The sequence below is a fragment of the Aspergillus heteromorphus genome (assembly GCF_003184545.1).
Source record: "Aspergillus heteromorphus CBS 117.55 chromosome Unknown BO70scaffold_1, whole genome shotgun sequence".
In the NCBI taxonomy this organism is placed as follows: Eukaryota; Fungi; Ascomycota; class Eurotiomycetes; order Eurotiales; family Aspergillaceae; genus Aspergillus; species Aspergillus heteromorphus.
Window position 1 is genome coordinate 843,047 of NW_020290406.1, and position 27,433 is coordinate 870,479.

At 55.1% G+C, this 27,433-nt stretch overlaps 14 protein-coding genes across 14 annotated transcripts; 7 read left to right on the top strand and 7 right to left on the bottom strand.

Moving 5' to 3' along the window:
* Nucleotides 1-79: 79 nt before the first annotated feature.
* Nucleotides 80-493, bottom strand: BO70DRAFT_5677 (uncharacterized protein). The gene has a single exon (XM_025548542.1). The coding sequence runs from the start codon at nt 381-383 to the stop codon at nt 174-176; it is 210 nt and encodes a 69-aa protein (XP_025403961.1). The 5' UTR covers nt 384-493; the 3' UTR covers nt 80-173.
* A 97-nt stretch (nt 494-590) lies between these two features.
* BO70DRAFT_375962 (uncharacterized protein) lies at nt 591-2,022 on the top strand. The gene is made up of 2 exons (XM_025545098.1): nt 591-1,178; nt 1,240-2,022. Exons 1-2 carry the CDS (start codon nt 603-605, stop codon nt 2,011-2,013), a joined length of 1,350 nt encoding a protein of 449 aa, XP_025403962.1. The 5' UTR covers nt 591-602; the 3' UTR covers nt 2,014-2,022.
* A 304-nt stretch (nt 2,023-2,326) lies between these two features.
* On the top strand, nt 2,327-3,475 carry BO70DRAFT_327236 (short-chain dehydrogenase/reductase family protein; the record flags this gene model as incomplete). The annotated part of the gene is made up of 2 exons (XM_025540689.1): nt 2,327-3,271; nt 3,349-3,475. Exons 1-2 carry the CDS (start codon nt 2,361-2,363, stop codon nt 3,473-3,475), a joined length of 1,038 nt encoding a protein of 345 aa, XP_025403963.1. The 5' UTR covers nt 2,327-2,360.
* A 459-nt stretch (nt 3,476-3,934) lies between these two features.
* Nucleotides 3,935-5,620, top strand: BO70DRAFT_375964 (TDT family transporter; the record flags this gene model as incomplete). The annotated part of the gene is made up of 5 exons (XM_025545099.1): nt 3,935-4,045; nt 4,125-4,493; nt 4,573-4,869; nt 4,989-5,274; nt 5,468-5,620. The coding sequence occupies exons 1-5, from the start codon at nt 3,969-3,971 to the stop codon at nt 5,618-5,620; spliced, it is 1,182 nt and encodes a 393-aa protein (XP_025403964.1). The 5' UTR covers nt 3,935-3,968.
* Nucleotides 5,621-6,337: 717 nt separating this feature from the next.
* BO70DRAFT_357360 (putative aminotransferase) lies at nt 6,338-7,948 on the bottom strand. Its single transcript, XM_025542017.1, has one exon. It carries the CDS (start codon nt 7,650-7,652, stop codon nt 6,345-6,347), a length of 1,308 nt encoding a protein of 435 aa, XP_025403965.1. The 5' UTR covers nt 7,653-7,948; the 3' UTR covers nt 6,338-6,344.
* A 630-nt stretch (nt 7,949-8,578) lies between these two features.
* Nucleotides 8,579-9,850, bottom strand: BO70DRAFT_357361 (HNH endonuclease signature motif containing protein). The gene has a single exon (XM_025542018.1). It carries the CDS (start codon nt 9,743-9,745, stop codon nt 8,633-8,635), a length of 1,113 nt encoding a protein of 370 aa, XP_025403966.1. The 5' UTR covers nt 9,746-9,850; the 3' UTR covers nt 8,579-8,632.
* A 1,579-nt stretch (nt 9,851-11,429) lies between these two features.
* Nucleotides 11,430-13,343, top strand: BO70DRAFT_357363 (glycoside hydrolase family 27 protein). Its single transcript, XM_025542019.1, has 7 exons — nt 11,430-11,514; nt 11,612-11,744; nt 11,795-11,935; nt 11,993-12,082; nt 12,154-12,456; nt 12,639-12,823; nt 12,936-13,343. Exons 1-7 carry the CDS (start codon nt 11,446-11,448, stop codon nt 13,335-13,337), a joined length of 1,323 nt encoding a protein of 440 aa, XP_025403967.1. The 5' UTR covers nt 11,430-11,445; the 3' UTR covers nt 13,338-13,343.
* Nucleotides 13,344-13,958: 615 nt separating this feature from the next.
* Nucleotides 13,959-14,856, top strand: BO70DRAFT_276216 (GFA family protein; the record flags this gene model as incomplete). The annotated part of the gene is made up of 3 exons (XM_025538988.1): nt 13,959-14,151; nt 14,381-14,642; nt 14,757-14,856. Coding segments are annotated over 3 exons (555 nt in total), but the record flags the coding sequence as incomplete, so codon positions are not given.
* Nucleotides 14,857-15,571: 715 nt separating this feature from the next.
* On the top strand, nt 15,572-17,690 carry BO70DRAFT_282064 (YjbQ family protein; the record flags this gene model as incomplete). The annotated part of the gene is made up of 5 exons (XM_025539035.1): nt 15,572-16,020; nt 16,148-16,475; nt 16,577-16,669; nt 17,136-17,414; nt 17,532-17,690. 5 exons carry the CDS (start codon nt 15,572-15,574, stop codon nt 17,688-17,690), a joined length of 1,308 nt encoding a protein of 435 aa, XP_025403969.1.
* Nucleotides 17,691-17,837: 147 nt separating this feature from the next.
* On the bottom strand, nt 17,838-18,801 carry BO70DRAFT_357368 (zinc-finger domain-containing protein). Its single transcript, XM_025542020.1, has 3 exons — nt 18,360-18,801; nt 18,127-18,294; nt 17,838-18,068 (listed from the first exon to the last, which is right to left on the bottom strand). The coding sequence occupies exons 1-3, from the start codon at nt 18,705-18,707 to the stop codon at nt 17,940-17,942; spliced, it is 645 nt and encodes a 214-aa protein (XP_025403970.1). The 5' UTR covers nt 18,708-18,801; the 3' UTR covers nt 17,838-17,939.
* A 191-nt stretch (nt 18,802-18,992) lies between these two features.
* On the top strand, nt 18,993-19,806 carry BO70DRAFT_5883 (uncharacterized protein). The gene is made up of 3 exons (XM_025548564.1): nt 18,993-19,121; nt 19,170-19,550; nt 19,597-19,806. Exons 1-3 carry the CDS (start codon nt 19,053-19,055, stop codon nt 19,747-19,749), a joined length of 603 nt encoding a protein of 200 aa, XP_025403971.1. The 5' UTR covers nt 18,993-19,052; the 3' UTR covers nt 19,750-19,806.
* A 57-nt stretch (nt 19,807-19,863) lies between these two features.
* Nucleotides 19,864-22,221, bottom strand: BO70DRAFT_424962 (putative dephospho-CoA kinase; the record flags this gene model as incomplete). The annotated part of the gene is made up of 3 exons (XM_025547642.1): nt 21,679-22,221; nt 20,308-20,694; nt 19,864-20,261 (listed from the first exon to the last, which is right to left on the bottom strand). Exons 1-3 carry the CDS (start codon nt 22,184-22,186, stop codon nt 19,864-19,866), a joined length of 1,293 nt encoding a protein of 430 aa, XP_025403972.1. The 5' UTR covers nt 22,187-22,221.
* Nucleotides 22,222-22,740: 519 nt separating this feature from the next.
* BO70DRAFT_327268 (DUF3431 domain-containing protein) lies at nt 22,741-24,184 on the bottom strand (the record flags this gene model as incomplete). The annotated part of the gene is made up of 3 exons (XM_025540690.1): nt 23,511-24,184; nt 22,999-23,441; nt 22,741-22,949 (listed from the first exon to the last, which is right to left on the bottom strand). The coding sequence occupies exons 1-3, from the start codon at nt 23,891-23,893 to the stop codon at nt 22,741-22,743; spliced, it is 1,035 nt and encodes a 344-aa protein (XP_025403973.1). The 5' UTR covers nt 23,894-24,184.
* Nucleotides 24,185-24,389: 205 nt separating this feature from the next.
* Nucleotides 24,390-25,441, bottom strand: BO70DRAFT_282833 (lipase family protein; the record flags this gene model as incomplete). Its single annotated transcript, XM_025539058.1, has 4 exons — nt 24,390-24,695; nt 24,754-25,090; nt 25,136-25,301; nt 25,360-25,441. The coding sequence occupies 4 exons, from the start codon at nt 25,439-25,441 to the stop codon at nt 24,390-24,392; spliced, it is 891 nt and encodes a 296-aa protein (XP_025403974.1).
* Between the last annotated feature and the right edge of the window lie 1,992 nt (nt 25,442-27,433).

The following is a 27,433-nucleotide window of genomic DNA, read 5'->3' on the forward strand; positions in this document are numbered from 1 at the left end:
TAGCGCTGGGATCAAGGGATCCACACCATCCCACAAGGCTGGGTGAGTCAACCCCACCTTCAGCACTCAACAGAGCTCACAATCATCCTCAGGGTCAAGCCAACAACTTCACTCAGCCCCGTTGCGAACGCGCAAAGCGCAGAATGTGACCTGTTTAGGCATAAGGATGGATCTTAGCCCGGACCACACACACCACACACACCACATTTACCACCTTGCTGTCTATCCACGCTGAACATTGGCAAGCAGACTCTCAGGAGTGAGAAGATCAGGCTCTTCATATTCCGCAGTGGAGCCGAATCGGCTAGTATGCTAGTATGGTCGGCGTGGCAGGGAAATCCAAGGGGTGCAATACGTGCCGGACGCGGAAAATCGCGGTACATGCCAACAACCCTACCCCTTTACCCGTGGTTATTCGTGTACGGAACTGACTAGCACAGTGCGATCAAAAAAGACCCGGATGTGGCCAGTGCGCCCGGTCGAACCGAGTCTGTGGCGGGTATCAGAGGGAGAGGGTCTTTGTGTTGGTGAAGCCAGCTGCAGCGGCCAAGAAGAAACACATCTTCGTCCGGACCCCTCCGTCTTCAGGATCGGATTCCAACATGGCCGCCTCGACGCCAGAGTCATTCTCCGCCTCCGCGGATCAGTCACCCGCGTCGCTGGTCCAACAGGACAGGAGGTATTACTCCTTCACTGAGCGAAGCGCAGCATACGCAATGATACGGACCCAGAACGAGCGGCACAATTTAGTCCTGGCCTTTCTCTCCACCTGCCTCCCATCGCAATTGACATCATCTCCGCGGTCATGGATCTCGTTACTCGCCGAGCTGCCCACAGGAGTCAAGGCCCTGGAGTTAGCAGGCGCGGCCGTCGCGGCCTCGGCGATCGGACACCGGTTCCAGGACCCCGCGATGAAGAGAGAGAGTCTCAGCCTCTACACGCAGGGGCTTCAGCAGCTGCAGAGGGCGCTGTGGAGTCGTGATCTCGTCCGCGAGGATGGGACTCTCGCGGCGTGTATGGCCCTGAGTCTTTACGAGGCGATGGAATGCCCGAGTGCCGGACCGGAGGGCTATTTCGGCCACTGTCGCGGTCTCCTCGCGTTGGTGGAAGCGCGGGGCATTGATGCGCATTGCTCGGGGGCGGGACATCGGTTGTTTCTGGGTGTGAGGACTCTAGGGGTAAGTCTGTTTGATGATCTTTTGGTAGATGGGGATTGTTGGTGATAACGGTCTGTGGTAGATCTTGTATTCTCTGGAGCACCAGTCTCCAAGCTTCATGTTTGATTCTGCGTGGATGGAGCAGCCCTGGGAGCGGATACCCAAGACTTTCTTCAGTCGGGTGGTGGATTGTCTCGCGCAGGCACCCGGGATCTTGCAGCGCGTGCATCTGCTGCCTCACCTGAGCCCCGATCTTCAGATAGGCCTTTGTCACGAGCTGATTCGCGAGTGCTGGACGATAGACGAGCAGCTGGATATGGTGTGGAATGGGATGCAAGATGCCATGCCGGATCCGCTGTACCGGCCGGTGCCCTCCCGACAAGCCCATGCCTTGGTCGATGACGGACCCGGCGAGAATCTGTTCCCGGTTGTTCTCTGCTTCGCTAATGTGGAGTGCGCCACAACTCTTATACTTCTCTGGGCTGTGCGGGTGATGCTTTGGTCGGGCCTCTGCAATTTATACAACGGCCTGGCTGTTCTCGAGCGCTTGATGCCCCAAGTGGTTGACTCTTCTTCCGACGGCACTTTTACCACAAGATCAGTCAACCCGCCGGTTCCTGATCTCGGCCATCGCAGAGACTATCTCTCCATGGCCCATCATGTCTGTCAGTCCGTGGAATATCTTTTGCAGGATGAGCTGTTGCTCGTCGGGCCGCTATCAGTATGCCTGGCGGTAGGGATTGTGATTGATTCGCTGCGGGATCAACCTCGCCATGCTTTGGAGGTTGCGTGGCTGCGAGAAGCCCTGGGGGCTATCCAGAAGAAAGGTCTCGGTCTTTTGGAACACAGTCGATGATGTAGCCAGCATGATTGTTGTGAGTATAAGGCATACAGTTACTACATCCGGACTAGTACCGGCATCCTCCTCAGGCGCCGATTATCTCCGCGGACTTAAAAGCCCTCATCCATCATCTCATCCCAACCGCCATCTGTACCTCGCACCAGGGGTTCAGCAAATCCGTGGAGATGGACTTTACGATGGAAATGACCTTATCTCCATCCGAGATGGTCGAGGCCGTGTCAGTCCATTCCACTCCGCCCAAAGAAGTATAAAACCCCCCACTCGACCTCCCAATATCAACCTCCATCTCATTCCCATTCACTGTCCCAGACAGCAAAACCTAGGTACTTTACTCCCTCACCATGTCTTCCAAAGAACTCCCCCCCTCGACATCCCCCTTCTTCCCCAACATCTTCTTCTACAACCAATTCCGCGCCAAACCCAGCTGGCCCCCGGCCTCGACCAACCTCACCGGCCAAGTCGCCATCATCACGGGCGGAAACGCCGGCCTGGGCTACGAGTGTGCCATGCAGCTGCTCTCCCTCCGCCTCACGCACCTGATCCTCGCCGTCCGCTCCCCAAGCAGAGGCGAGGCCGCGGCATCCAAGCTCCGCCACGCCTACCCCAAATCCACCATCGACGTCTGGCCACTCGACATGAGCTCGTACGACTCCATCCAGACATTCACCGCGCGCATCTCAAGCCAACTCCCCCGTCTCGACACCGTCATCCTCAACGCGGGCGTCCGACACACCAACTTCCTCTCCGTCCCCGGCACCGGCCACGAAGAAACCATCCAGGTCAACTACCTATCCACCGTCCTACTAACCATCCTTCTTCTCCCCATTCTGAAAACCAAGTCTCCGTCCGGAATCCCAGGGCGAATCACAATCATCAACGCCGCCCTTGCCCTCCTCCCCAAACTGCCGAGCGTCGACGATGATGCGCCACTCCTCAAATCCTTCGACAGCCCCGCCCAGTACGATGCCAACGGGCACTACTGCATGTCGAAGCTCTTTGCGCACGCGTTCCTCTACAAGCTGGTCGACTATGTCTCTGCAGACGACGTGGTCGTTAACCTAGCGGATCCGGCTTTCGTCAAAGGTACCGGTCTGATCCGTGATGTGAATACCGTCGGGAAGGTGTTCATGGCGCTGTTTGGGGCGCTGTGCGGGCGGACGGTCAAGGTCGGTGCGTCGACGTTCGTTGATGCGGCGGTTGTTAAGGGGAAAGAGTCGCATGGGTGTTTTTTGATGAGCTGGAAGATTGAACCGTATGTACTTGCCTGTGCTGCTGTTGTCTATAATGTTCTTGAAGGGGGGGGGGGTTTACTGACGTGGTGGGTTCTAGGTTTAACTCGTCGTTGTATACGTCTGATGGGGAACGGGCTGTTGAGCAGCTGTGGAGGGAAACCATGGATGAGCTGGCTTTTGCGGATGTGAGGGGTGTGCTTCAGAGTATGAAGAAGGGTTTGTAGGGCTGGCGGAGAGGTGGTATGTAGTAGCAATTTAATCATGTTTTTATATTTTCTACGGGTATTCATTACTTGCTCATTGTTGTAATTGAAGCGGATATATGGATCATTCGCAACAACTCTGACTGCATATATACGTCATGAAAGATTTGTGTAGTAGTACAAAAGGGTTGGGATGTGTCTAGTAGGTAGATTCAATATTTACTTCTTAATAGGCAGGGGTTTCTGTCTTCTGACCAACAGGCTTTGACAGATTATGTGAATATGGTAAGGACTGCTTTCATTCAGACAAATCCATACACAGAAAGAAAAGAAAAATAATAAAAAAAATACCAAAAGTAAGAATAGAATCAAACAAGTAGAGTAACCGTCTCGGCCGACAGCCATCACGTCGCGCGGGAATGACAGGAAAGAACCTTAAAAAGGGCTCTCTCTCCCAATCCGCATCCGCCCTTCACACCTCACATCTCTTCCTCGACAACAAATATCTTTTACCATGCCGCAAGATCCACCCCCTCCTGCATCAAACGACGATGTGGGCTGGCGTCGAGTGGTCCGCCATTTCACTCCCTCGTGAGTCACTGCCACTGCCACTGCCACTCCCACCCCCACTGCGTCGAGGGATCCCAACCCAACTACTCACACGACGCAGATGGTTCTCCGTCATCATGGGCACCGGGATGGTGTCCATATTATTAAACAGCCTACCTTACAACGGCATCTGGCTGTACTGGGTCTCGATCGTGGTGTTTGCACTCAACACCCTTCTCTTTCTCCTAGGGCTGATCATCACCCTCCTCCGGTACATCCTGTATCCGCAGATCTTCCTCGCCATGATCAGACACCCAGTGCAGTCCTGCTTCCTGGGGACGTTTCCGATGGGCTTCGCGACCATCATCAACATGTTCTGCGCTGTGTGCGTACCGGCCTGGGGGGAGTGGGCGCGATATTTCGCCTGGGGGATGTGGATATTTGATGCTGTGATTTCTGTTCTGATTGCTTTGTCGCTTCCTTTCTTGATGTAAGCCCCCCCCCCCCCCCCCCCCCCCCCCCAAAACTCATCTCGAGTATGTAATGTAATCTTCATCCTGACAAGCCAGGATGTACCACGGAAACGAAACCCAACTATCGTCCATGACCGCCGTCTGGCTCCTCCCGATCGTCTCCTGCGTGGTGGCCTCCACCTCCGGCGCCATCGTCGCCGACATCCTCCCGGACCCACAGCTCGCCCTCTGGACAATCATCACCAGCTACGTCCTCTGGGGCATCGGAATGCCTCTCGCTTTCATGGTCATGTCGATCTACTTCCAACGGCTCACCCTGCACAAGCTCCCGCCTCGCGCTGTGATTGTCAGTGTCTTTTTGCCGTTAGGTCCGCTGGGTCAAGGCGGATATGCGTGCGTCTTTCCCCATCCCCTCATCCCCATTTACCTTGAAAAAGAAGAGAGAGAGAGAGAGAGAGAGAGAGAAAGAGAGAGAAAGAAAAGTACCATTAATACCTATATTCCAACCACAGGATCATGAAACTCGGCCTCGCCGCACAAACCATCTTCCCCCAAACCAACACGCTCGAAGGCTCCTCCGGCCCCACCTTCTACACCGTGGGCTTCCTGATCGCGCTCATCCTGTGGGCCTTTGCCCTCGTGTGGCTCTTCTTCGCCTCCGCGTCCATCGCCCACTGCAAGACCTTCCCGTTCAATATCGGCTGGTGGGGCTTCACGTTCCCGCTGGGCACCTTTGCGCTGAGTAGTTGTCAGCTGGGGAGGGAGCTGCCGTCGAGGTTTTTTGCTGTTTTTGGGACGGTGAGTTTATATACCTACCTACTGAGATAGCTGTCTACCTACCGACCTACCTACCTACCTACCTACCTACCTACCTCCCTACCTACCTACACACACACATACAAACCCCCGTTACCACAGCCATAATAGAATAGAATCTATATGAAAGGATCATGCAAATGCAGCTACTAATACCAATCCTAACCCTCAACAGATCATCTCCCTGTGCGTGGTTCTTCTATGGATCGTCGTGAGTATCGGCACTTTGAGGGGCGTGGTATCGGGGAAGATCTTCTTTGCGCCGTGCTTGGGGGATTTGGCGGTTGGGGTTAGGAAGGCTGAGAGGGGTTGTGGGGGGAAGGTTTGAGGGTAGGTAGTTAGTTTAGTTGATCAGTCATTGCGTGGAGTTGGATTGTTGGATGGATCATCATGGATGGTTTGGCTTAGCGGGGTACCTTGGTTTTGGGATACATCGTACATCGCTTCTTTTCATCAATTGCATTTTTCTTTTCTTCCTGTTAGTTGTTTTCTGTCGATTGTTTTCTGATAAAGATAATGGGCTTGAATTGGGGAGAGGATGGTGGTTCAGACTTCAGAGATATATAGTGTAGTACTAATACTAAGTAAGATGTTTTGAATTGAAAAAAGCCAATTCATTATCTTGTATGGTATTTCGTCTGTTGCTTGGTGAACTTATACTGTAGGATTGTGCTGCGAGGCTGGAGGGATACACTGAATTGATGCCGTGCAGAGTGATTGGGCGTAGGATGTGTGGAGGAATTGGGAGGTTTATGGCTGTTTTGTGTCTTTGTCCAAGGTGAGCGTTAGTTTGATTGGAACGATGTGGTGGGAATGGATAGACATAAATATAGATATAAGTATAGGAAAAGCTAGGGGATTTGAAAAAAAAAAAATAAAAAGAAAGAAAAAAGAAAGAAAAAAAAAAAAAAATAGACTAGAAAATAGACAAAAAAAGAAAAAAAAAAAAAACATGTATATTCAAGCAGGATGGGAATAATAAGTCTATAATAATAATAGTAATAATAATAATAATACATGAAATATCACATCAGAAAGAAAAGAGGACAGGTTTATACATCATTCAGTGCCAGCACGATCCTCCACAGCGCCTCCTCGAGATACTCCCTCCGATGGGAAAACACGATCCGGAACCACCCGCCACACTCGGACCCAAACAGCGCGCCCGTGGCCAGGAAGACCTTCCGGCGCAGAAGCAGCTCCATGACCTTCTCGGCGATCGCATCGCCGTCCATCTGCGCCGTCTCTACCGGGTGCAGCTTGCGATACTTCAGGCCGAGGTTGACCCAGAGGAAGAAGGCGGCGTGGGCGCCCGGCGCGTACTCGATGCCCTGGCTGCGGAGGTGCTGGACGGCGAAGGCGTACGATTCCGACAGCTTCTGCTGGTTGAGCTGGATGTAGCGCCTCGTGAAGAAGGTGTCTTCGAGGACGAGGGACGCGAGGTGTTCGGAGACGGAGGACGGGTAGCTGTAGAGCGAGGCGCCCTTGAGGGCGAGGTGGAGGGCCGGGTTGTTTTGGGAGACGATGGCGCCGATTCGCAGGCCGTTGGCGCCGAAGTCCTTGCTCATGCCCCAGAGCACGTGGACGAGGCTGGGGTCGATGAGCCGGGAGGTGTTGATGGAGAGGGCCGATTCGAAGGCCACGGCGGCGGGTTGCGGGTCGACGGTGTTTTCCCACACGGAGAGCGCGTAGATCTCGTCGCTGATGAGGTGGATGTGGTACTTCTGGCACAGTCGCATGAGCTGGACCAGTGTGCTCCGGGGGTAGCAGCGTCCGAGGGGATTGTGAGGGTGGCACAGCATCAGGGCTCGGACTTTCCGGCCGGTCTTTTGCTGGAACTCGAGCAGTGCGGCCTCGTATCGGTCTACGGCGGGCAGGCTGAAGGGGTCGCAGTCGCCGAATTCGACCGGGACGACGACGGCGCCGGGCCGTAGCGACATGTCCGGGATGAAGGTGCCGTAGTAGGGTCTTCCTAGGAGGATCCCTTCGCCCGGGTCGGTGAAGGCCCATGAGACGTGCTCGATGGCGGCGGAGACCCCGTTGGTGATCACGACGTCGTCGCCGGTGATCGGTTGGATGGGCTGGAGATGTTTGTTGAGAAAGCCTGCCACGGCGCGTCGGAGGCGCTCTGACCCGATGCCCCCGTCGTTGTACGTGAGGTATTTGGCTGGAAGATCCAGCTCGGTGTTGATGTAATCCAGCAGGTAGTCGTGCATCAGCGCGTTCTCCGCCACGCCCACGTTGACATAGCCATTGGGCTTTGTCGTCGGACACCATGGGTTGCGCATAATGTCCCACATGAGGTTGTTGGATGCGGACGCGACATCGCGAGCCCGCTGGGAGAGGATCGTGTTCGGCATGTTGCGAAACAGGCCTGCTGAATGCGCTGGTCTCCGACGGCTGCAACAAGGGGTTGAAGGACACGACCAGCAGACGCTCCGGTCTTCAGAAATCAGGACAATTGAAGACTTTTGAAGGTTCCAAAGGGAGCGAGCAGAGTTTGGTTCCAGCCCAACCCAACCTTATCGGCCCGGGTATCTAGTCGGTTGCGGTACCCGCCAGCAGTCCCAGCAGGAGGGAGGGTAGGGCTATTTCATCATCGGTTCCGAAAAGGGGATGGGACGACGGTGCAGATGTTTCACATATCCAAAGCGCGGTGGGCCAATCCTGTAGTAGATGTCCTCTCGCACGCAACAAGGGGCCGCAGCTGCATCGCATCGCATCGCGAGATTCCAGAAAAGCAAGGAACGCTAGAACGTCATCCTCGCCCATTAGGTTCGTCCCTCGTATATGCGCCCCACCAGACGCGTTGGAGCCTAGAGCCTCGTGGAGAGCCGCGACCGAAGTCTAAAAAATTCTGCGTGCTCGGGAAATTTGGGAGAATTGGGGGGGGTTTTTTTTTTCGCAGGCGGGGCGTCGTCGAGTCAGTTCCCGAGGATGGAGAGTGGAGCGGCCCGGAGATGATCCCATCGGGCATCAAACATCAACAGGTGGTGAGGTAGGGAGCTAGCTCCCTTGACAGCTCTGTCACATCATTCCCCACTCATATTCCAGTCATCGTCCGCTTCTATAACAGAAATCGTAGGCAGGGAATAAGCCAGACTCGTGATTGATTTGAAAAAGTGTGTAGAGCCTGCATCTGATGAGAGCTGCAATGGTGTATAAAATGGGTGCTGTATATCTTGGATGTTGAACGTCTAAATATAGACTATTCTTTCCATCTTGTTGGAAATGTGTGCTTTTCTTATGTCAAATGTGGCAGAATAAAAGATTTAATTCTGATTGTGTGGCTATGGCATATGAACTATCTTCCATGTTTTCTGAATAAAAATCAAAGTTTTCAGGAAACATTCTCTTTCTTTTTGTTGATTGATCGCTGCTTTCGACCCTTCTGTGTTCCATCGTCTGTCATAGTAGCCGGACGAGCGTGAACATTGCTAGGGTGAGGATCTTTGATTTGGGAGTAAGCGAACCCAATGGAAGTCGTTGACAGTAGTCGAGTGATATCAGTGCTGCCATCTCTGGCCATGACGCCAGTGCTGTCTTTGTCCCTGGAGATGTTGTCCGCTTCCTGCGCTTTTCCAGTAGCATGCAGGATCTTTGCTATCGTGGCATGTACAAATAGAAGTTCTGGGCTAGGAAGTTGATATCTGGCATCGTGCTGCTCAAATGTGACAATACCAGACGACGGCAGGGTTCTCACAAATGCGTGTTGGGGATCAAAAACTTTGATCCGGTACGAATTGGGTTCTCTGAGAGCCTCGAGCGCAAAGTCGAATGTACCGAAATACACATGAAGCCCATGAGTCATAGTGATGGCATTTCGAGGTTCGTTAATCGAGCTTTGTGTCAAGCCTATTCTGCTCCTCAGGGATGGAAAACATCGATTTAGACTGACCCAGATTTTCGCGACCGCATTTTGCTCTGTCTCGTTGGTCCAATTTCCAATGCAAAAGGGAATGATGTGGGCGCAATTTGTCCTATCGATGATTTCAGTGGAATTGCGTTTGTGCGCAGGATCCCTAGCACCACTTAGGCAACATTTGTAGTCGTCACGCCTCAGACAGGCCGTTTTGAGCCAGGTTTGATCTTTTCTGGCTGCCGGCTCGTCCAGTGCGGCAGCGATGTTCTCGATGGAGTCCTCGACTCCAAACCGGGCGGAAATGGTGATGGATGGAGTTTTCGAGTGGGCTCTCAACGGAAATAACAGCCCCTCGACAAGAGTAGTCGCGTGTTGGTTTATTTCTTCATCTGTCTGGAGTGAGTGCAAATCTTCAAGTAGATTTTCTCTACCGTCCTTTCCAAGATGCTCGAGAAAAGCATGGAGGACTTTCACCGTATCATCCTTGGGATCTTTAGGACGGTACCTATGTAGCTTCTCAAGGACCTCCTGTTCGACAAAACCCGAAGCAGACGAACTCAGGCTTGTAAGATCAGATGTTGAGATCGACATGGTGGCTGTCTGATTGGGGTAGAAAAGAGGAAAGATGTGCCTGTTATCAGTATATGGGTATATAAACCCGGCACTGGTCACGTGGTGCAGCCTAAAGTTTCCATCTCCAGTGAGGCCTGGGTGAGGTTTGCGTCAGTATTTTATGTGAGGATCTGAGTGAGGGCAGGGTGATATTTCTAAATTTCAAATCAGCATGACATCATAGAAAGCAGATCTTGATTTTGACGGCTGTACATGCGATACCAGGGACGAAGAGGCAATTTCGTCGATCGAACACATCGTGAGCATTGGAGTTCTTTCTTCATGAAGAGCTTTCCAAGATTTATGATATGCTGCGGCAAAGAGATGGGTTGGCCTCAACCAGTGCGTTCAAACACAACTTTCGACCAGTTTCAATTAACAGAACCCGGAACACTATGACAATGTCTAGGGCTCCCATCATCACGCCGCCCGCTGAAATACGCCCCTTGAGGCTAGCGAACCGAGTTTGTATCGAATTCGAGTATTCAAATCGAATGATGTAGGTAAATGATCTCCAGGCAGAATACGAGATGGACAAAGAACATGAGATGGAATAATTTGCAAGCAGGGAAATACTATATTATTCTTCTCGCATGTTAGCGGGTGGAATCGAAAGGGCCTGTATACGGCAGGGTTTATTTTCTACACAGAATATGAAGTCAAACATCTACTGGCTGAGGGATGATTAATTTGATGGAATGGTTCATACCGTCCTTTTGTAGTCTGAAGACAACATAGTTATAAATCAGTGCAAAATGTGCACCACAGCATCGTAGAACCAAAAGAAGAGTTACCCATCTGGACACTAGGATCTGCTGTTTGAAAAGTGAGGCGCTCTGGTGCACTGTAGGACCAAACCGGTTGTGCATGATCCGACGATTCCGACATACTACTGTGTATTGCATGGCATCCGGATCGAGGCTTGTCTTTCCCTCTCCGCAGCTGAGAGATGTTCTAGGCACGGCCTTGCCGGGATCACAGACACTTGGACTCAGACACAAATTAGGGCTCGCGGGGAGTCATCAACCTCGGCCAAGCAAACAATGTTAGCGTCTCGCCACCGATTGGCGCATTTATTCCAGGTGAAGGTCTGATCCGCCGGTCTGACGAGCTATCGATCAGGGCCCGTCCATCGTTATCATATGGTCCTCGGCTGTCGCCGTCCCGTCCAGCCTTGAGGTGGTGGTATTCCGCGTCAGACTGTGTTTGCTTCTTCAAGCTGCTGCTTGATGACAGTGTCGCTCAGTTCAGACAGAGTCAATAATCAATATCCCAGTCACATGCGATGAGATAACCGTCATCATCCCCAAACCCGAGAAACAGACCACAGAGGATCCAGAACTGGAAGTCCCATCCTTTGCATACGGAGTAGAGGAACAATCGTCCCATGCAAGAATGCCTAACCCCTTCTTCCACGGACCACGCCCAGTCCCCCGCCACCAGGAACAATCCCGGGGGCCAAAGTCGCACCACCATGCGATGTTACATGCGCCAAATAGGCTAAATATGCCTGTCTGACGGAGTACTACTACTGGTACAACTAGTGAGGTAACCTGCAGATCGCAGGGCATGCAGGCTTGGCGGGGTTCCCCGCACGAATCGAGCCAGAAAGTACTTAAGAAGGGCGAGGATCATCCCTCGCTGAACTGACCGGCGACTAGCCGATGACTCGAAACAAGATGCGGTGGATTCTCCCTTCTTTCCTGCTCCTGGCTGGGGCTGATGCTCTGCTTCGTCCGGATGGTGTGGTATGTATGCATATGGCTGCAGTTTCAAGATACCAACCAAGTTTTTTTTGGAAAGAAAAGTCAGCTAGTTCTTGATCAAGTCGGCTAATGGAAGCAGGGTCGCGCCCCTGCTCTGGGCTGGAACTCGTGGAACGCGTATAACTGCGAGATCGACGCCGACAAGATCCTGACTGCAGCGAACGAGGTCGTTAATCTGGGACTGAAGAGTCTGGGATATGAATACATCAATAGTACACCCCTCCCCACTTCAATATCCTTGAATACAAACTAATGCAACCAGTCGACGACTGCTGGTCCGTCAAATCCGGCCGCGACCCCACGACGCAGCGCATCATCCCCGACCCGGACAAATTCCCCGATGGCATCTCGGGCGTGGCAGACCAGGTGCATGCCCTGGGGCTGAAGCTGGGGATTTACAGCAGTATGCTCCACCACCGCCACGGATCTCCTACTATACAGCAATACTAACACCATCCAGGTGCCGGGACAACCACCTGCGCCGGCTACCCCGCCAGTCTCGGCTACGAAAACATCGATGCCGAGGCCTTCGCCGAATGGGGCGTGGACTGTACATCCCTCCTTCCCCCCTCTTCCCCCCCCCCCCTTCAGCAATCCATCTCTAACAAAAAAATAAAACAGACCTGAAATACGACAACTGCGGCGTCCCCACCAACCTCACAGACGAATACACCTACTGCGTCCCCGACAGCACCGACGGCTCGTTCTTCCCCAACGGCACCTGCGTGAACCTGACGGACGCCGCCCCGGCGGGGTACAACTGGGCGACATCGACGACCGCAAAGCGGTACAAGCGCATGCGCAACGCGCTGGAATCGGTGAACCGCACCATCCTTTACTCACTGTGTGATTGGGGCCAGGCGGATGTGAATGACTGGGGCAATGCGACGGGGAATTCCTGGCGGATGAGTGGGGATATCACGCGTTTGTCTACCTCTCTTTCTTCAATCGGAATCGCGTCTCAAGATACCCTCTTCCTACACCCTGCTCTCACGTATAATAATTCCTATCCTACCCCACATACGCCCGATCCTCCTCCCCCCATCTTCGCCACCAGACAGAGAAAGTACGCAATACTAAACATATGTATGGGACATGGGGAACAGCCTACTGGTCCCGCATCGCCGAAATCGCCAACGAAAACTCCTTCCTCATGAACTACGCCAACTACTACGGCTACCCGGACCCCGACATGCTGGAGGTCGGCAACGGGAACCTGACTCTGGCGGAGAACCGCGCGCATTTCGCCTTGTGGGCGGCCATGAAGGCGCCGCTGATTATTGGGACGCCGGTATGCCCTTGCTAAACCCACCCATAGATACATACTACATGTATATATTCATTATGACGGCCACAACAACAACAACAACAAGAACAACACTAACAGGAATATTTATCTATAGTTGGACACAATCGACACCTCCCACCTCACCATCCTCAGCAACACCTACCTTCTCACCTTCCACCAAGACCCGGCTGTCGGCCGCCCCGCCTACCCCTACAAATGGGGCTACAACGCCGACTGGACCTTCGACCCCGTCCACCCAGCAGAGTACTGGTCCGGGCCATCGCCCGCTCTGAACGGCACGCTGGTGGTCATGCTGAACACGCAGGACACGACGCAAACTCGTACCGCGTACTGGAAGGAGATTCCCGAGCTTGAGGATGCGTATGCGGCCGGGAGTAGGGGGTTCAGAGTGCGGGATGCCTGGTCGGGGAATGATTTGGGGTGTGTGCGGAATAAGTATGGTGTTCGGTTGGGGGCGCATGATGTGGCTGTTTTGGTTGTGGGGGGGAGTTGTTGATTCAAGTGAGATGGGGGACGGTCTATAAGGAGGATGGATAGGGCTCTTTGCAGAAGGGAGGGGGGGGTGAACCATGGATGGAATACCCACTATCAGGTATCATTAGACCAAGATATGACATCTACTGTCTACACTCCACAGGGTATCTATTCAAATTAAGCTCATCCCTGTCTGGTCCATCCGATCGCAATCCAACAAGTAGGCCAGACTGGCTACATCGCCATGACATCATCCGTCATCCCAGCCACCATCCAGCAGACGGATAAATAGAACACGAGGAGGTGAAACTGTCCATCTACTATCATACTGTCATAGTCTGTCTCTTGAGCATAAGACTACGCGACACGACCATTGACCCTTAATTCCCGTCCTCTACCATATCACACCACACCCAGACCCAGACCCAGACCCAGACCTGATCTCACCTGCCACTCCCATCCACTCCACTCCACAGCTCTATACTTATACTATCCTACATTGTTAAAAATGACATCGCAATACAGCGGCTCTCCCCTCCCCGGCCCAGTCATCAGCAACCCGCCCCCGATGACCTCCACCTCCAACCCCAACCCTAACCACGACCACAACTCCAACCACAATCCCGACCATAACCCCAGCCCAGAAACCAACACCAGCACCAACACCAACACCGACTGGACAACCCACCCCCCCTACAACACACCGCCCCCCTCCGAACTCCGCCCCGCCAAATGGCGCGGAAGATGCCAGTGCGGGCAGGTCACATACCAGTTAAGCCGGGAGCGGCCCCTGAAGGCCAAGTTCTGTCATTGTAGGGGATGTCAGGTGATGCATGGTGGGTGGCGGTGCACTTATTTATTTCATATATACATACATCCACATTCATACATCCACATACACATTTATATGCACAATTATATGCACATTCACATCCACTCACATCCACATCCCACTCCCACCCACTCCCAACCCGAGCCAAACCCTATTACTACCACTACCACTACCCCCTCCCCTCCCCTCCACCCCACTCCACCCCACTACCTAGCCGACTGACCTTTCCCCAGGCGCCCCCTTCCAATGGGCCGCCATATTCCACAAAACCGACCTGACATTCACCCGCGGCGCATCAGGCCTGAGCTTCTACTCGTCGTCGCACAACACAACGGAACACAAGCTGCCCACGAAGGTGCATTGCCGTGTTTGTCAGACGCCGATTATGGACGAGGGCCGCAATGTGTGTTTGCTTTTCCCGATGGCGCTGCAGAGCGTGCTTGTGCGACGCGATGAGGGGAGGGATGGGTGGAGGGGGCGTTTGAGGTTGAGTGAGTTTTCTCTTTTCTTTTCTTTTCTTCTCTTTTTCGTTCTGGTTGGTTGGGTGTTGGTGTTTGGAGATTTTCCGGCTGACTGTTGATAATGATGCTGATGGTGGTGGTGATGTAGTTGCCATATCTTCTACGGGCAGCGGGTCGTGGATATCCCAGACGGAAAGCCGAAGTGGTCGGGGCTAGATGGGAAGAGTGATCGGTTGGATGATGAGGGGGGGGTGGTCACAGACTAGATGACTGGACTAGATGACTGGATGACTAGATGACTAGATGGCTGGATGGCTGGAGTCGGCTGCAGACGCCGCGTGGTGTCGTCGGTGTAGTGTAGATACTTGCCATACCACACCCTGAAAGAAGGTCTGACAGACACGCATGCGTAAGGTTAACCTGGAGCATGAATCTCGACTTGACTTGACTAGTACTGTGTCCCAGTCCCTGTCCCAGTCCCCGTCCCGGAGCCGTGGCTCCAATCTGGATATCCCATCAGTGAAATAAAACCCGAGCGGCAGGATAACCCGAAGAAAGAACCGCGTTTTTGCGTTTCTGACTCTACATCGGTCATGGTCAGCAGGGAAATTCCCTTTCCATATCAGTTGAGGGGCTGAGCAAGAATTTCTCGGGACATATGACATTCCAGAATAATCGGGGTCATGCGGCCGTGGCCATGGGATGACTATCATCTATATCCCCGGACATCAGCACCTGACAGCTCAGCCCTAGGACCCGCGCCAAAGACCCTGCATGCAGATCCGGCACGATACGATGTCCGACTCCCCAGTCCCGAATTCTTCAGCACCCTGGAATGCACGGCGTCAGCCTACCCGCAACCTCATCAAGACCTCATCGACTATAAGAAGCCAGTCAAGTCATGGCTCACCACATCTCCCGGGATGACCCCCAATCCCAATCACCATGAATCACAACACAACAATGTGGCCACAAACCAGACACACCGTGCTAGCCCTCCTAGCGACAGCCACGTCCACCGCAGCCGTGACCACCATCCCCGACAATGAGATGAACAGCCTCATCAGCCACGGCGCCGTCTCACTCGCAACCCGATACGCCCCTCTCTGGTTCTTCAGCCAAGCAGTCAACCAACCACCCTGCTACCCCACGTGGGCGTTCGGCGGCACCCCAAACGCGTCAGATATCTACGACGCGAGGCACCGCACCCCCGCAGCGCCGCAATGCGAGTACCCCGACGTCGGATGCAAATGCCGCAAGCCGGGCGTGGAGCGCGGCCATCCCGGCCCCGCGTTCCCGATCTACTACACGTTCGCGAGGTGCAGCGAGTCCGAGGTGCGGGTGGTGTATAACCTGTTCTATGAGAAAGATGGCGCCGAGGTGTTGGATTTGATTGATACCGGGCATGACTAGTGAGCCTGCCCTGCGCCTGCGCCTGCGCTGATCCATCCAACCAATCTATGCAACCCCAGCCAGTCGGGTCGGGTCGGGTGAGTGACAACCAAGAGTTATCCACCGGTCTAACTTGATCGTGACCAGCGACTGGGAACGAGTCATCGTCATCCACACCCGAAACGCAAACCGCACATGGGCGCCATCGCGCGCCCTCCTCTCAGCCCACAGCGGCTACCACAATCTGCCCTGGGGAAGTATCCACAACACGCTGACGAGCGCGCAAATCCTCGCTGGAAGCGCCAGGCTGCCTGACGGGGTCCAGAATAATGATCATCCGAAGGTGTATGTCTCGTGGTCGAAACACGCGCACTTCGATACCCGGAATACCGTCTGGGTGGATCCGCTCAGTCAGTCGCTCGATACGGCGTTTCGCGGTCAGGACTGGTGGCATTTCGTCGAGGAGAGGTATTATGTTAGTGGTTACTCCGTGGTGTTGTTGTGCTGCGCTGCTTCTGGCGCGATGTGAAATATGTGGAATATGTGAAATTGCATGTATGCTAACAGGGCCAGCAGATTCGCGCGGATAATTCGACGGCCGCGGGGAAGGCGCTGGGGAGTGCCAATTGGGGGTCCGCGACGAGTAATCCGCCCTTTGTGCAGATGGGGGTATGTGCTGCTGGTTGAGTGTAGATACTAGGTATAGTAGTCAGTTAATAGAGATGTGTGTATGGAGAAGTATAGCTGGATAGTTGGATAATTGGATAGGATGGTTGGGTTAAACCGTCCAGCCTGTGGTGGTGGTGCAGCGATAAATCATCAGCGCGGGCTGCATGACGTCGATGCCGTTCCCCACTGGACACCGAAATTCCTCACCACCTTTTACTCTAAAACCTCCTCATCACCACCACTGGCCCAACCTACACATCTACAATTACTTACCCTCGAAGTACGTTCCCATTCCACCGCAATCACCCCCTCCCAAATCCCCATCCAACCCTCCCTCCCCTCCCTCCCCTCCCTCCCCTCCCTCCCCTCCCTCCCCTCCACTCAATCTACCAACCAACCAATCAACCCCGCACCAAAACACAACCAACTAACCACCCACAGCCCCCCCCCCCTCTACCAAAGAAAGAAAATGTCCTGGACCCAAAAAACATTCACCCTCCCCGCGCGCTCGCGCGGCAGCTACCTGATAACCGACCAAGTGATCTCCGAGCTGCCGGAACTGCGCAACTACAAGGTCGGCATCCTGAACCTATTCGTGCAGCACACCAGCTGCGCGCTCTCGCTGAACGAGAACTGGGATGACGATGTGCGCGCCGACATGAGTGACGCGCTGGACCGCATCGCGCCGTACGATAAGAAGGGCAATCTGTATAGGCATTCCGCGGAGGGGGAGGATGATATGCCGGTTTGTTTTCCCCCCAATCATCTCTCTTTTTTTTTTTTTTTTTTTTTTTTTTGCTTGGCTTGGGTTGGGTGGGAGGGAGATCAGGAGGCTGAGAATCTAGACTAACGATTCTGATAGGCGCATATCAAGTCGGCGTTGATCGGGGCTTCGGTTTCGATTCCCATCTCCAATGGACGCCTGGCGACGGGGACGTGGCAGGGGATTTGGTATTTGGAGTTTCGCGCGGCGAAGCACTCGCGTAAGGTGGTGGCTACGATTCAGGGGGAGAAGGCGTGACTTTTTGGTTATGATGGTGGTGATGATGATGGTGGGGTAGACTATAGGAATACTATAGCCTGTGATATGTAGTGTAAAAGCATATATGACAGGCTGGTGGACATCAATACGGAATACGGATACAGACACAGATACGGATACTATATCCCAAAATCACAATTCAATCGAACTTCATTGCCTGGTACATCTGTACAACAGCCAGAGGGCTAAAACTCAAAGGAAAATATCGTCAACGCCAATAAAACCAACCTACCGCTGCTCGAGCCCGCCCTCGGTCACGCGCTGGCTCTCGTTCACCTCCGCGGCATCACCGGTGGGCTCGAGGGGGTAGCTGGTGGCGGGGAGGGACTGGAGGTATGCTCTGTGCTGCTCGTGGGCCTGTTATCGATCGTTAGCATGTCAGAACAGTTGAGTCAATGGTTTTATCCGGACGTACGAAGGGAATGCCGCAGTAGCCGCAGGTGGCGATATCGGGCTTGTCGGTGTTGATGAACACCTTGGGGTGGCCGAGGGGACCGCCGCCGCCGTCACAGCTGACGACGCGCTTTTTCGTCCAGCGAACGGGCTGCTTGTGGATGAGCTCGATGGCGGCCAGGGGTTGGGGCTGGGGATGATGTCAGTACTGTATCTTGGCTGGCGGGGTGTTTATTTTCTGGCGGCGTCTCGCACCTGCATCTCCATTATCGTCTGCTCGAAGCGAGGACCGGTCATGGCCTGCTCCTTCGGCTGCTGGCTGGCCGCCCAGGTGGTGGCCCGGTTGGGGGCCTGCAGGTGACGCAGGCGCTCGGCCACCTCGGGCTCCTCACGCAGGGGGGCATCGTGGGCGCCCATGGAGTCGACGGGAGTGGCATTGGTGCCGGAGACGTTGGGCTTGGGGGTGGGCGGGGTCGGGTTGTTGGCAGGGATGAAGTTCTCGGAGAGACGAGGCACGGTGGTCGAGTAGGAGGCGCGGGCGACGAACCGCGGGGTCCAGGCGGAAGAGAGAGCCGCGACCCGGCCGCGAACGCAGGGCAACATGGTGAAGGTGAGGATTGGAGCCCGGGGGATGGGACACGGAGGAGCAATGGCGGGATGAGGCGGAGGAGGCGGAGGCGGCGGAGGCGAGAGGTCGGGATGGAGAGAGTTGGATGAGGTTTCCAGTTTGCGGACTCGGAGCTGCTGCGCTTGGCCGGCCAATCGGCGGCCTTCCTGCCGGGCGGGCGGTGGCTTTCTGCCGCGCGGGATTTCTGCTTTGCAATCGTCGCGCTTTTGCTGGTCGCTCGCTGTCGAACGGAAGTCTTAGTAACTTATCGTCGTGCAGATTCTTTTTTTTTTTTCTTTTCGCTTCGTTGCAACTCCCCGGTCATTCACTACAGCAGCATCATGCGTGGCTCTCCCAGTTCTGGCGCAAAGCCAGAGAAGACCATGTCTTCGCGTCTGCTGACGATGAAGGTATGAGCCGGTTCGTTCTCGATTGATCTGCCATGCTAACCCAGCCAGTTCATGCAACGCGCTGCCGCTACGAATGCCGCCAAAGAGCCCTCCCAGCCCGCCTCCGCCGAAGAATCCAAGATCGCCACCCCCAAGCGACAGAGACTCTCCACCGGACCCGGCGAAAGTCCCATTGGCACCCCCCAGTCCGACCTGGATGCGATCTCGGCTGCCCTGGCGGAGGAGGAAGAGAAGCGCAGGGAAGCTCTGTCCCGCCAGGCCCTGGACTCGGGGGACACAGAGTGGGTGCTCGACTACGCTGCCAGCCCGGTCGAGTATGCGCCGCCGCCGTTTGTCGTGGCGGACGAGTCGCTCGACGCCGACGACGACGACCTGGCCGGCGGGGGTCGACAGGCCTATGGGAATTTCAAGCGGAAGAAGAAGACTGCAGTAAGTTCATAACATTGCGCGAGTGAGCTGCTCTAACATCAACTAGACTGGAGAAGAAGTAAACGAAGAAGACATCGAAACTAAAAAAGAAAGCAAGACATCGCGGGTTAAAGTATCGCAACTCACAAGCATCTCAGGCGGCCGACAATCGACCATGGGGGGTGAAGACAAAAAACAAAAGAAGCGCAAACATAAATAGATACTTTTTTTCTCATTTCTCATCGCAGCCTTCACATCTTCTTGCTCACGCTGCCTCTCGTTCATTAATTCGCATCCCTCGGACTCGCTGGAGATGGGTGCATGCTCTCGACTATCACCAGAAACTGGCATCCGCCCTGACATGCTCGGGCACCTCTCTGGGGCGCTGGACGGGGGCTGATGTCTTCAGAATTGGGCGCGGATACTCCGGGTTGTACACCCCATACCAGGTGGTGTCTCGAGGCTTGACGTTGACGGCGTTGCCCTTCGGCACCAGGACTCTTTCCATCACGTCTCTCTCCACAAATCGCGGCGCCTGGCGAACATCACGCTGCTCTCTCACCTCGCGGTCCTTGTATCGGACGCTGTCAGGTTCGCGAGGTCCATACTGCTCCCTCTGACTGCCGCGCCGCTCCACAGGCCACTCGCTAGACTTTCTCAGCTCGCGTCCATGTTTCTCCGCCCAGGCCTTCTTGCCAAGATCGATAAGCTCGCTCTCAGCCACCCAGTGCCCTAATACCATTAGCCAGGCCCTTCAGAATCCGGAAGCAGCACTTACCATATTCGGATCCGTCTGGGACAGAGTACTCAGCGCGCACGCGGGGACGAGGGGGCAGGTGAACGGGGGGATAGACGGGGCGATGAACTGGGCGAATCACCTCCTCGTAGGTTTCGCGCCGGAGAGGGGGGTGATAGATATAGTCATGAGCCGGTCTCCGGGCCTGTCGATGGTGCTCGCGCGATGGCTGGCGGGTCCGTCGATATCCGTCGTCGTAGCCTCGATGATGGATATTGGGGGGGAGAGAGGAGCGTCTGCTGTCAGACGACTTACGGCACACTCGCGGCCCGCGCTCATCTCTCTCCACCCAGTAATCTCTATCGTCGCAACAGAGGAACATCTTGTCTGCGGTGGGTTGGGTAGTAGGCAGTACGCTGTGGTTGAAGCCTAGTCTGTCAGAATTGCATCAATATAGAAGAGGTGCCGTTGTGAACACTTACAACTATCTTAGACACTGTAGTCGTCAACGTGGACACTATAGTCCTCAATATAGACACTGTAATTCTCAACGTAGGCACCGCAATCCGCAATGCAGAGAGAGAGAGATGTATACAACTGCTGCGTGCGGCGCATGGAGATGAATCCATCCAGGAAGGCGCAGCGTGCGAACAGTCGCCCAAAAGCCCTGAGCCCGCATCGCAAATTTCACGCCGACTCAGCATTCACGACGACTCAGCAAGCGAAATGAGACCGTACAGAATTGGTCTCAGGAAGCGAGATGGGGGCATGCAGCCTGGTTCTACACAGTGAAGTAGCAGCAGCAGCGGCAGCATCGTAAGACAGCGTCATGAAAGGAATCTCCGCCATGAAGAAAGTGCCCCGTCATGAAAGAAGCGCGTATCATGAAGAAGCCTGAGCCTGCGTCACAAAGAAACCTCATAAGGTAGTGACTGGTGGTATATACAAACCAATCTACTAGTACCTCACCTACTTCTTCCACCTTCCACCCCCGTCTTCTCCATCATATCCCATCTCCATTGCACCTCATACCTTATATCCCAATCCCAATCCCAATCCCAAAGATAAACACATACATACATACATACATACAGACATACAGACATACATACCCCTCCCTCCCTCACAATTTCACCTTCCTCCTCCCCCTCCCACTCCCCCACCAATTAACCCCCAAATTCCACGCAGCCACCAACCCCCCCACCGGGGGCAACAACAACAAAACCCACGCCCACCACTCCGGACTCCCGCCCCTAACCACCTTCATCGCGCGCCTCACCTCTTCCTCCAAATCCACCTTATCACCATCATTCCAAACCACCAACCCCCTCCCCTCACCCCTCAACCCCACCCTGTGCACCTTCCCCGCCACATCCCCCTGACTACTCACCCGATCCATCGCCTCCCGCTCACTCAAATGCGCATCCCGCGCCCTCAGCCTCCGCATCTGCACCTCCGGATCCCTGACCCCCACCACGACCACCGTCCCGCAGAGGACATCCATCCCGGACTCGAACAGCAACGGGACATCGAGCACGACGGCCCAGTGGCCCCGCACGTAGTAGTGGAGGAGCGCTTTGTAGATTTCGCGGCGCACGGCCGGGTGCACGATTTGGTTGAGGGTGGTGCGGGCGGCGATGGCGGACGGGGAGGTGCCGAAGACGCGGCGGCCGAGGGCGGGGCGGTTGAGGGGCCGCGGGGAGGAGGGGTCGTTGGCGTCCAGCGGGGGGAGGAGCAGGTCGGGTGTGGAGGGGAGGAAGTGGCTGAGGATGGACGCGTAGCCGGGCGTGCCCGGTTCGACGACTTTGCGGGCCAGCAGGTCGGTGTCGATTATGGGGAGGGAGTAGGGCGGGCTGGAGAGGAGGGCGGAGACGGTGGATTTGCCCGTGGCGATGGAGCCGGTTAGGCCGATTATTAGCATTTTGGTTGGTGTTGTGGTGGTGGTGGTGTGAGGGGATGGTGGTGGTGGAAGGGAGGGAGGGAGGGAGGGAGGGAGTTGAGGGAGGTTAGCGATGCGGTGTGGGGAGGAAGACTGCGGGCCGAGGCCGGCGTCGGCGGGCGGAAATGTACCACCGCTGGCAGCTGTATAATAGTACTGGTATAGATGAAGAATAAAGTTGGGTATAGATTACTACTTTCAGAGAATAATAGTATAATACATCTGACCGGCTCCCGTTGCCCGGTCTCCCTCCTGGGATGAAAGTGTCGATATCAACCCGCATCCTGCGTGGGATGGAATGGCTAAGCATCATCCATCACTGTCAGCGCATGCTGAGCTCCATTGGCGCCGACTATACTGCCACCGACGCCTGTCTGGCCATGGCAACCAGTTACTCCCAGTAGACGAGAACCACCATATAGTCCACAAGGATTATACATGTAATCACCACAGATATACCACTGGTAATCACACATGCAATACCACACACGATCATGTATGCAATCACACAGGCATCATCATAATGTATAATCCCATCACGCCTCCGGAAGCCCCTTACTCGGGTCCTGCTTCTGACCCTTCCAGCCAATATACGGCCACCCCTTCGGTAGCGACGAATACGGCGGGAGCACATAGCGACCAGCGCAGTCTCCCTCCGTCGGACAGTCCAGATCGCACAGCCCAAACACCTTACAGTAGCACTCCTCCGCCGTGGGACAGTACACCGGGCCCTTACCAAAGATCACTGCTACAGTTAGCACCACCATCACCAGCAGTCCGTTGGAATCACATACTATGCCACGAGTATTCCATAATGCGCCCGCTCAGATCATCCGGCAGGGTCGTCTCGGCCAACCACTTCCGGTAGCGCTCGTAGTCGCTCTTCGGGCGCTGGCGGATCTTCCAGCTGGTCACGGCGATTTGCGCGCAACACGAAACCCCCACTTCTTCGGGGACCTCCACGCCGGGGAACAGCTCCATGAAGCCGGTCTTGAAGTACTCGCCGGCGTGCACGTCGTTGCGATGCGAGTCCGTCAGCGGGTGGATCTCCGCCGGACAGCCCAGCACCCACGCGCAGCGCAGATTCACGTAGCCCTGTTTCTGGAGGTAGGGGAGCTGGAAGTTGCGCAGGATGGGGACCCCGTCGTAGTACGGATCGTCGTTGTGCCATTGGTATCGTTTCGAGTGAATGAACAGGATCGAGTCAGGGAGGTTGTGGTAGTTGTCAATTATATAACTAAGTCAATAACATTGTCAGCTCGGCCTAAATGGTTGACGGTCACCTCCTGCTGCGCCTGTCACTCACGTCAGATACACCATCGACTCCCTCCCCTTATTCAACTTCACGGTCAACGGCGCATTCTTGTCGTCGACCACATACACGCTCTTATGCCAGTCGGGAAACGACTCGTACAGCCAGGACACATCCTCGCCCTTCATGCTGGCCACGACCATCTCCTTGCTGGTGGTCTGGGCTTGCCGCGACGCGGACGCGGACGGGGACGCCCGCCCCGACCGCGAGTCCCGGTGCGGGCCTCCCTGCACGGCGGCGGTCTCGACGCGCTTCGGGTCGGAACTGCCGGCGAAGAAGAGGAAGTATAGGCCGTAGACGATGAGGATGGTGCAGAGGATGGCTTTTTCTTGGTTGCGCCGGCGCGGGCTCTGGACGCCGCTGCGGAAGAATAACATGGCGGGCGGCGGGGGGGAGGGTTCGGAGGGGAGGAGAGGGTCGTGAGCATATGCTGGTCGAGATAAAGGGACGCCACGGGGTCAATTGAGCGTCAAATCAGGCCGACTGGGCAGCGACCATGGCTGCACGGGGGCGATCGCTGACGGGGGATGGCCGGTCGGTGAACGAGGAAGTGGGAGGGAGTGGCTGCGTTTCGAATGTTTCGAATGTCTCGGGAGTCGGAGGGTCTCCCCTATTGGTAGGTGGAGGGCCGGCCGTGAATCAGACAGCCAGGAGGTGGACTGGCCGGGTTGTTGGAGGGAGAAGTTGAAGTTGCAGTTGAGGAGCAAAAGTTGTGGGAAGAAGAGGAGAAGGTGACACCACACGTGGTTCGGCGCGCCCCCCCCCCGCTACGTAATGAACTTCGACTTCGCTTTGCTTCATTCTTTCCCCTCCCCTCCCCTCCCCTATATACAACACTACATACAACGCCCCACCACGTCCGAACATCCCCCCCTACAGACACGTCGCAATGCTAAAAAAGTACCACAGATGAGCCAGGATACTCTCCGTCGCCTCACCCGCATTTCCCGCCGTCGAGTCGATCCCCTCGATGATCTCAATGTCGTCCGCCGTCACCGCGTCCAGAGTCCCACTGGTGATCCAGTACTCCGGGCTGGGGTGGCTGTAGCCCAGAAGCATAGGTGGCAGACGGGGGACGATATCATTCAGATGCGTGACGCGGAAGTTCGCCCCTGAGCCTTGGCTCGTGATATACTCGGCCAGCTCATAGTTTCCGACCCGCGGACATCCATACGTGTACTACTGCCGTCAGCGCGCTCCCCTCCCCTCACTCGGAGCAGAACAGATCGAAACTCACCAGCTCGATGGTATACCCTGCAGTCCGCAACGCCGTCGCGCCCAGCATCGCCAGGGCGCCGCCCAGACTATGTCCCGTGAAATACAGCGTGTACCCGGGGTAGGTGGTCATGGCGGTCTCGATCTCGCTGGTCAGGGTGTCTGCGACGGTTTCCCACGACTTCCAAAAGCCCTCGTGGGCTTTGCACCCGCTGCAGATATCGTCGATGTCTTCGAACACGAAGGTCAGGTCCGCAATCCAGTTCTCCAGCGTGCGGCTGCCCCGGAACGCGACCACCAGGCGCTCGTTCGTCCTGTCGACGGCGAAGAAGCCCGCCGTGTCGCCGTAGTCATTGGTTCTGGGCCCGTCAGCCATGTTCTTTGTCTCGGGACGGGGGACATACTCATCGAACTCGAGCAGAATCTCCGTACTGGCCGCCTCGACGGATGGGCAGGCATCGTCCGCGCACGTCACGCTGATATCGTCGGTTTCGAGGTTGGTTGAGCAATAGGCCGCGGCAGACCATTGCGCGAACAGATCCAGCTGGGTCAGGGCCGTGGCCGTGACGTCTATTCCGTCAGCATCATCCTCACTTTAAACGCTGATAAATGATAAACAGACACTCACCTCTAGCATCCAGCTGCACTGTCGCCCCCAACACGGCCGTCGCCGTGGCCAGCACACTGAAACAGAACCGACCAGAGAACATTCTGCAGGATATATAGCCAGCCAAACGAGGGGGGAAATCCACGACTCAGCAACTCAACACAAGAGCAGCAACAATCATCGTATCCAGCTCTCTATATATACCCAACAACCAATATCCTCACGAGTTCCGAGCGGGGTAAGCCAGTCCAGACAGACAGACAGACAGACAGACAGATAGCTAGTCAGGCCGCATTCCCAAGAGTCGGACCAAGACCCAGTGAGCTAGCATGTTTGTCCGGCGGGACCAACATGCCTCCCGTTCATCCTGCCACCCATCCCTTGATCGGGTCCGGTGCGCCCTCTACAACCAGCAGGGGAGAGAGAATCGTCATGACCCGGACGTCCCCCGAACGCCTGCCCCGGTGGAGACATCGGACCAAAAGAAAGTCTATTAAAGTAATCGGACGGCAGCGTGACGGGGTGTTGGCGATCGACAGGCGGAGAAACGGCGGTACCTCGAACTAGCGCGGCATTGCGCATAGAGCGAAGGATATAGACAGGGGTGGGAAGTAGCAGGGAGGGGAGTGGTTCACCGAGGTAAATTGGGAGGTAAACAAAGCGGTGGTGCATGATTTTTCACGTGCTGAGAGGTTTGAGCTGGCTGGGGGACTTGACTGATTGCTCGTGCTGTGATCGGCGCGAGCCAGCGATATAGTAAAGGTAGGGTAGGGTAGGTCGTGCCTATACTGAACGCGCGCCAACAACCCCCGGATTGTTCATACCCTTCTGGGGGCGTAACAGTGTTAGTGATAGTGGGTGGGTAGTGAGTAGTCAACAGTGGGACTAGCACCAGTATTACTAACGAGTAGTCAGTCATGAATAATGCCGAGACTGGTGCAATATAATTCAATTTCAACAACTACTATACCTACGGATTACTAGATAGTAGTATCCATCCATCTCTCTCTCTCCCTCCCTCCCTCCCTCCCTCCCTCCCAACCTACCCAGCCTAGTCAGTCAGTCAGTTCCTATACTTAGCTCCTGTCCCCCACCAACCCCCAAAACCCGAAGAACCTACCGCACTAACCACAAGTCTACTCCGCAAAATAGATAGTACCCAATTTATTTCCTCTTCTATTTCACTCACACCCACAGTCCCACCCCCTCAAGACCAGACCATCACCTCCAAGCCACCGGCTGCGGGGTGCATCCCGACCCCAGCCCAACCAACCTATCACGGCCCTCATCGTGCCCCATCACCCCCCCCCCCCCCGCAGTGCAGTGCAGTGTCCGTGTGCCGGAGAAGTCGGATGTAACGCTAACCTGGCCTTTTCTTTACCCTTTACCTTGTTGATGCTGATGCGGGTGTTGGTGCTGGTGCTGGTGCAGGTGCCGTTCGTACTCGGACTGGTTGGGTTAGGTTGGGTTGGTGCTTGCTGGGTTCCTCGGTATCACCTGTCACCTGTCACCTACACAATACAATATAGACAATCCACGACCTACAACTTGGATCAGGGGGGGAGGGGGGGGGGGAGGTGTAAAGTGTAAGGTGTAAGGTGTGAGTGTGGTGACTGAGTGAGACCTCTGGGGCCAAAAGCAGGGAGGGCAAGGACAGGGCCGGGGGGCGAAGCAGAAGCAGAAGGAGGATGAGGAGGATAATATACCCTGTTCTCTTCTCATTCCTTTCCCCTGTTTTCTCTGCGCTGCTCTGCGCTGCTCTACTGTACTCTCCTCTGCTGTACTGTAGCTATCGTATCATATGACATGAACCATCATACTACTCTCAGACTAGACAGGGGCCGAGGAATACTGGCATGCTGGCTGCCTGACGAGGAACGGTACAGCGGATGAGGAATCGACTTTGATGGATGAGTGAATGGATGGATGGATATGAATATGAATATGAATATGAATAAATGTGCGGAAGTCAAGAACTGTGGTAGGTTAGGGCTTTCATGTGATACAACTAATCTAGTACTAGTAGTACTGCATATATGCTGAAGGTCCGGGAGGGCCCCTGTGCCCCCCCCCTCTGCCACCATGTCCCATGTCC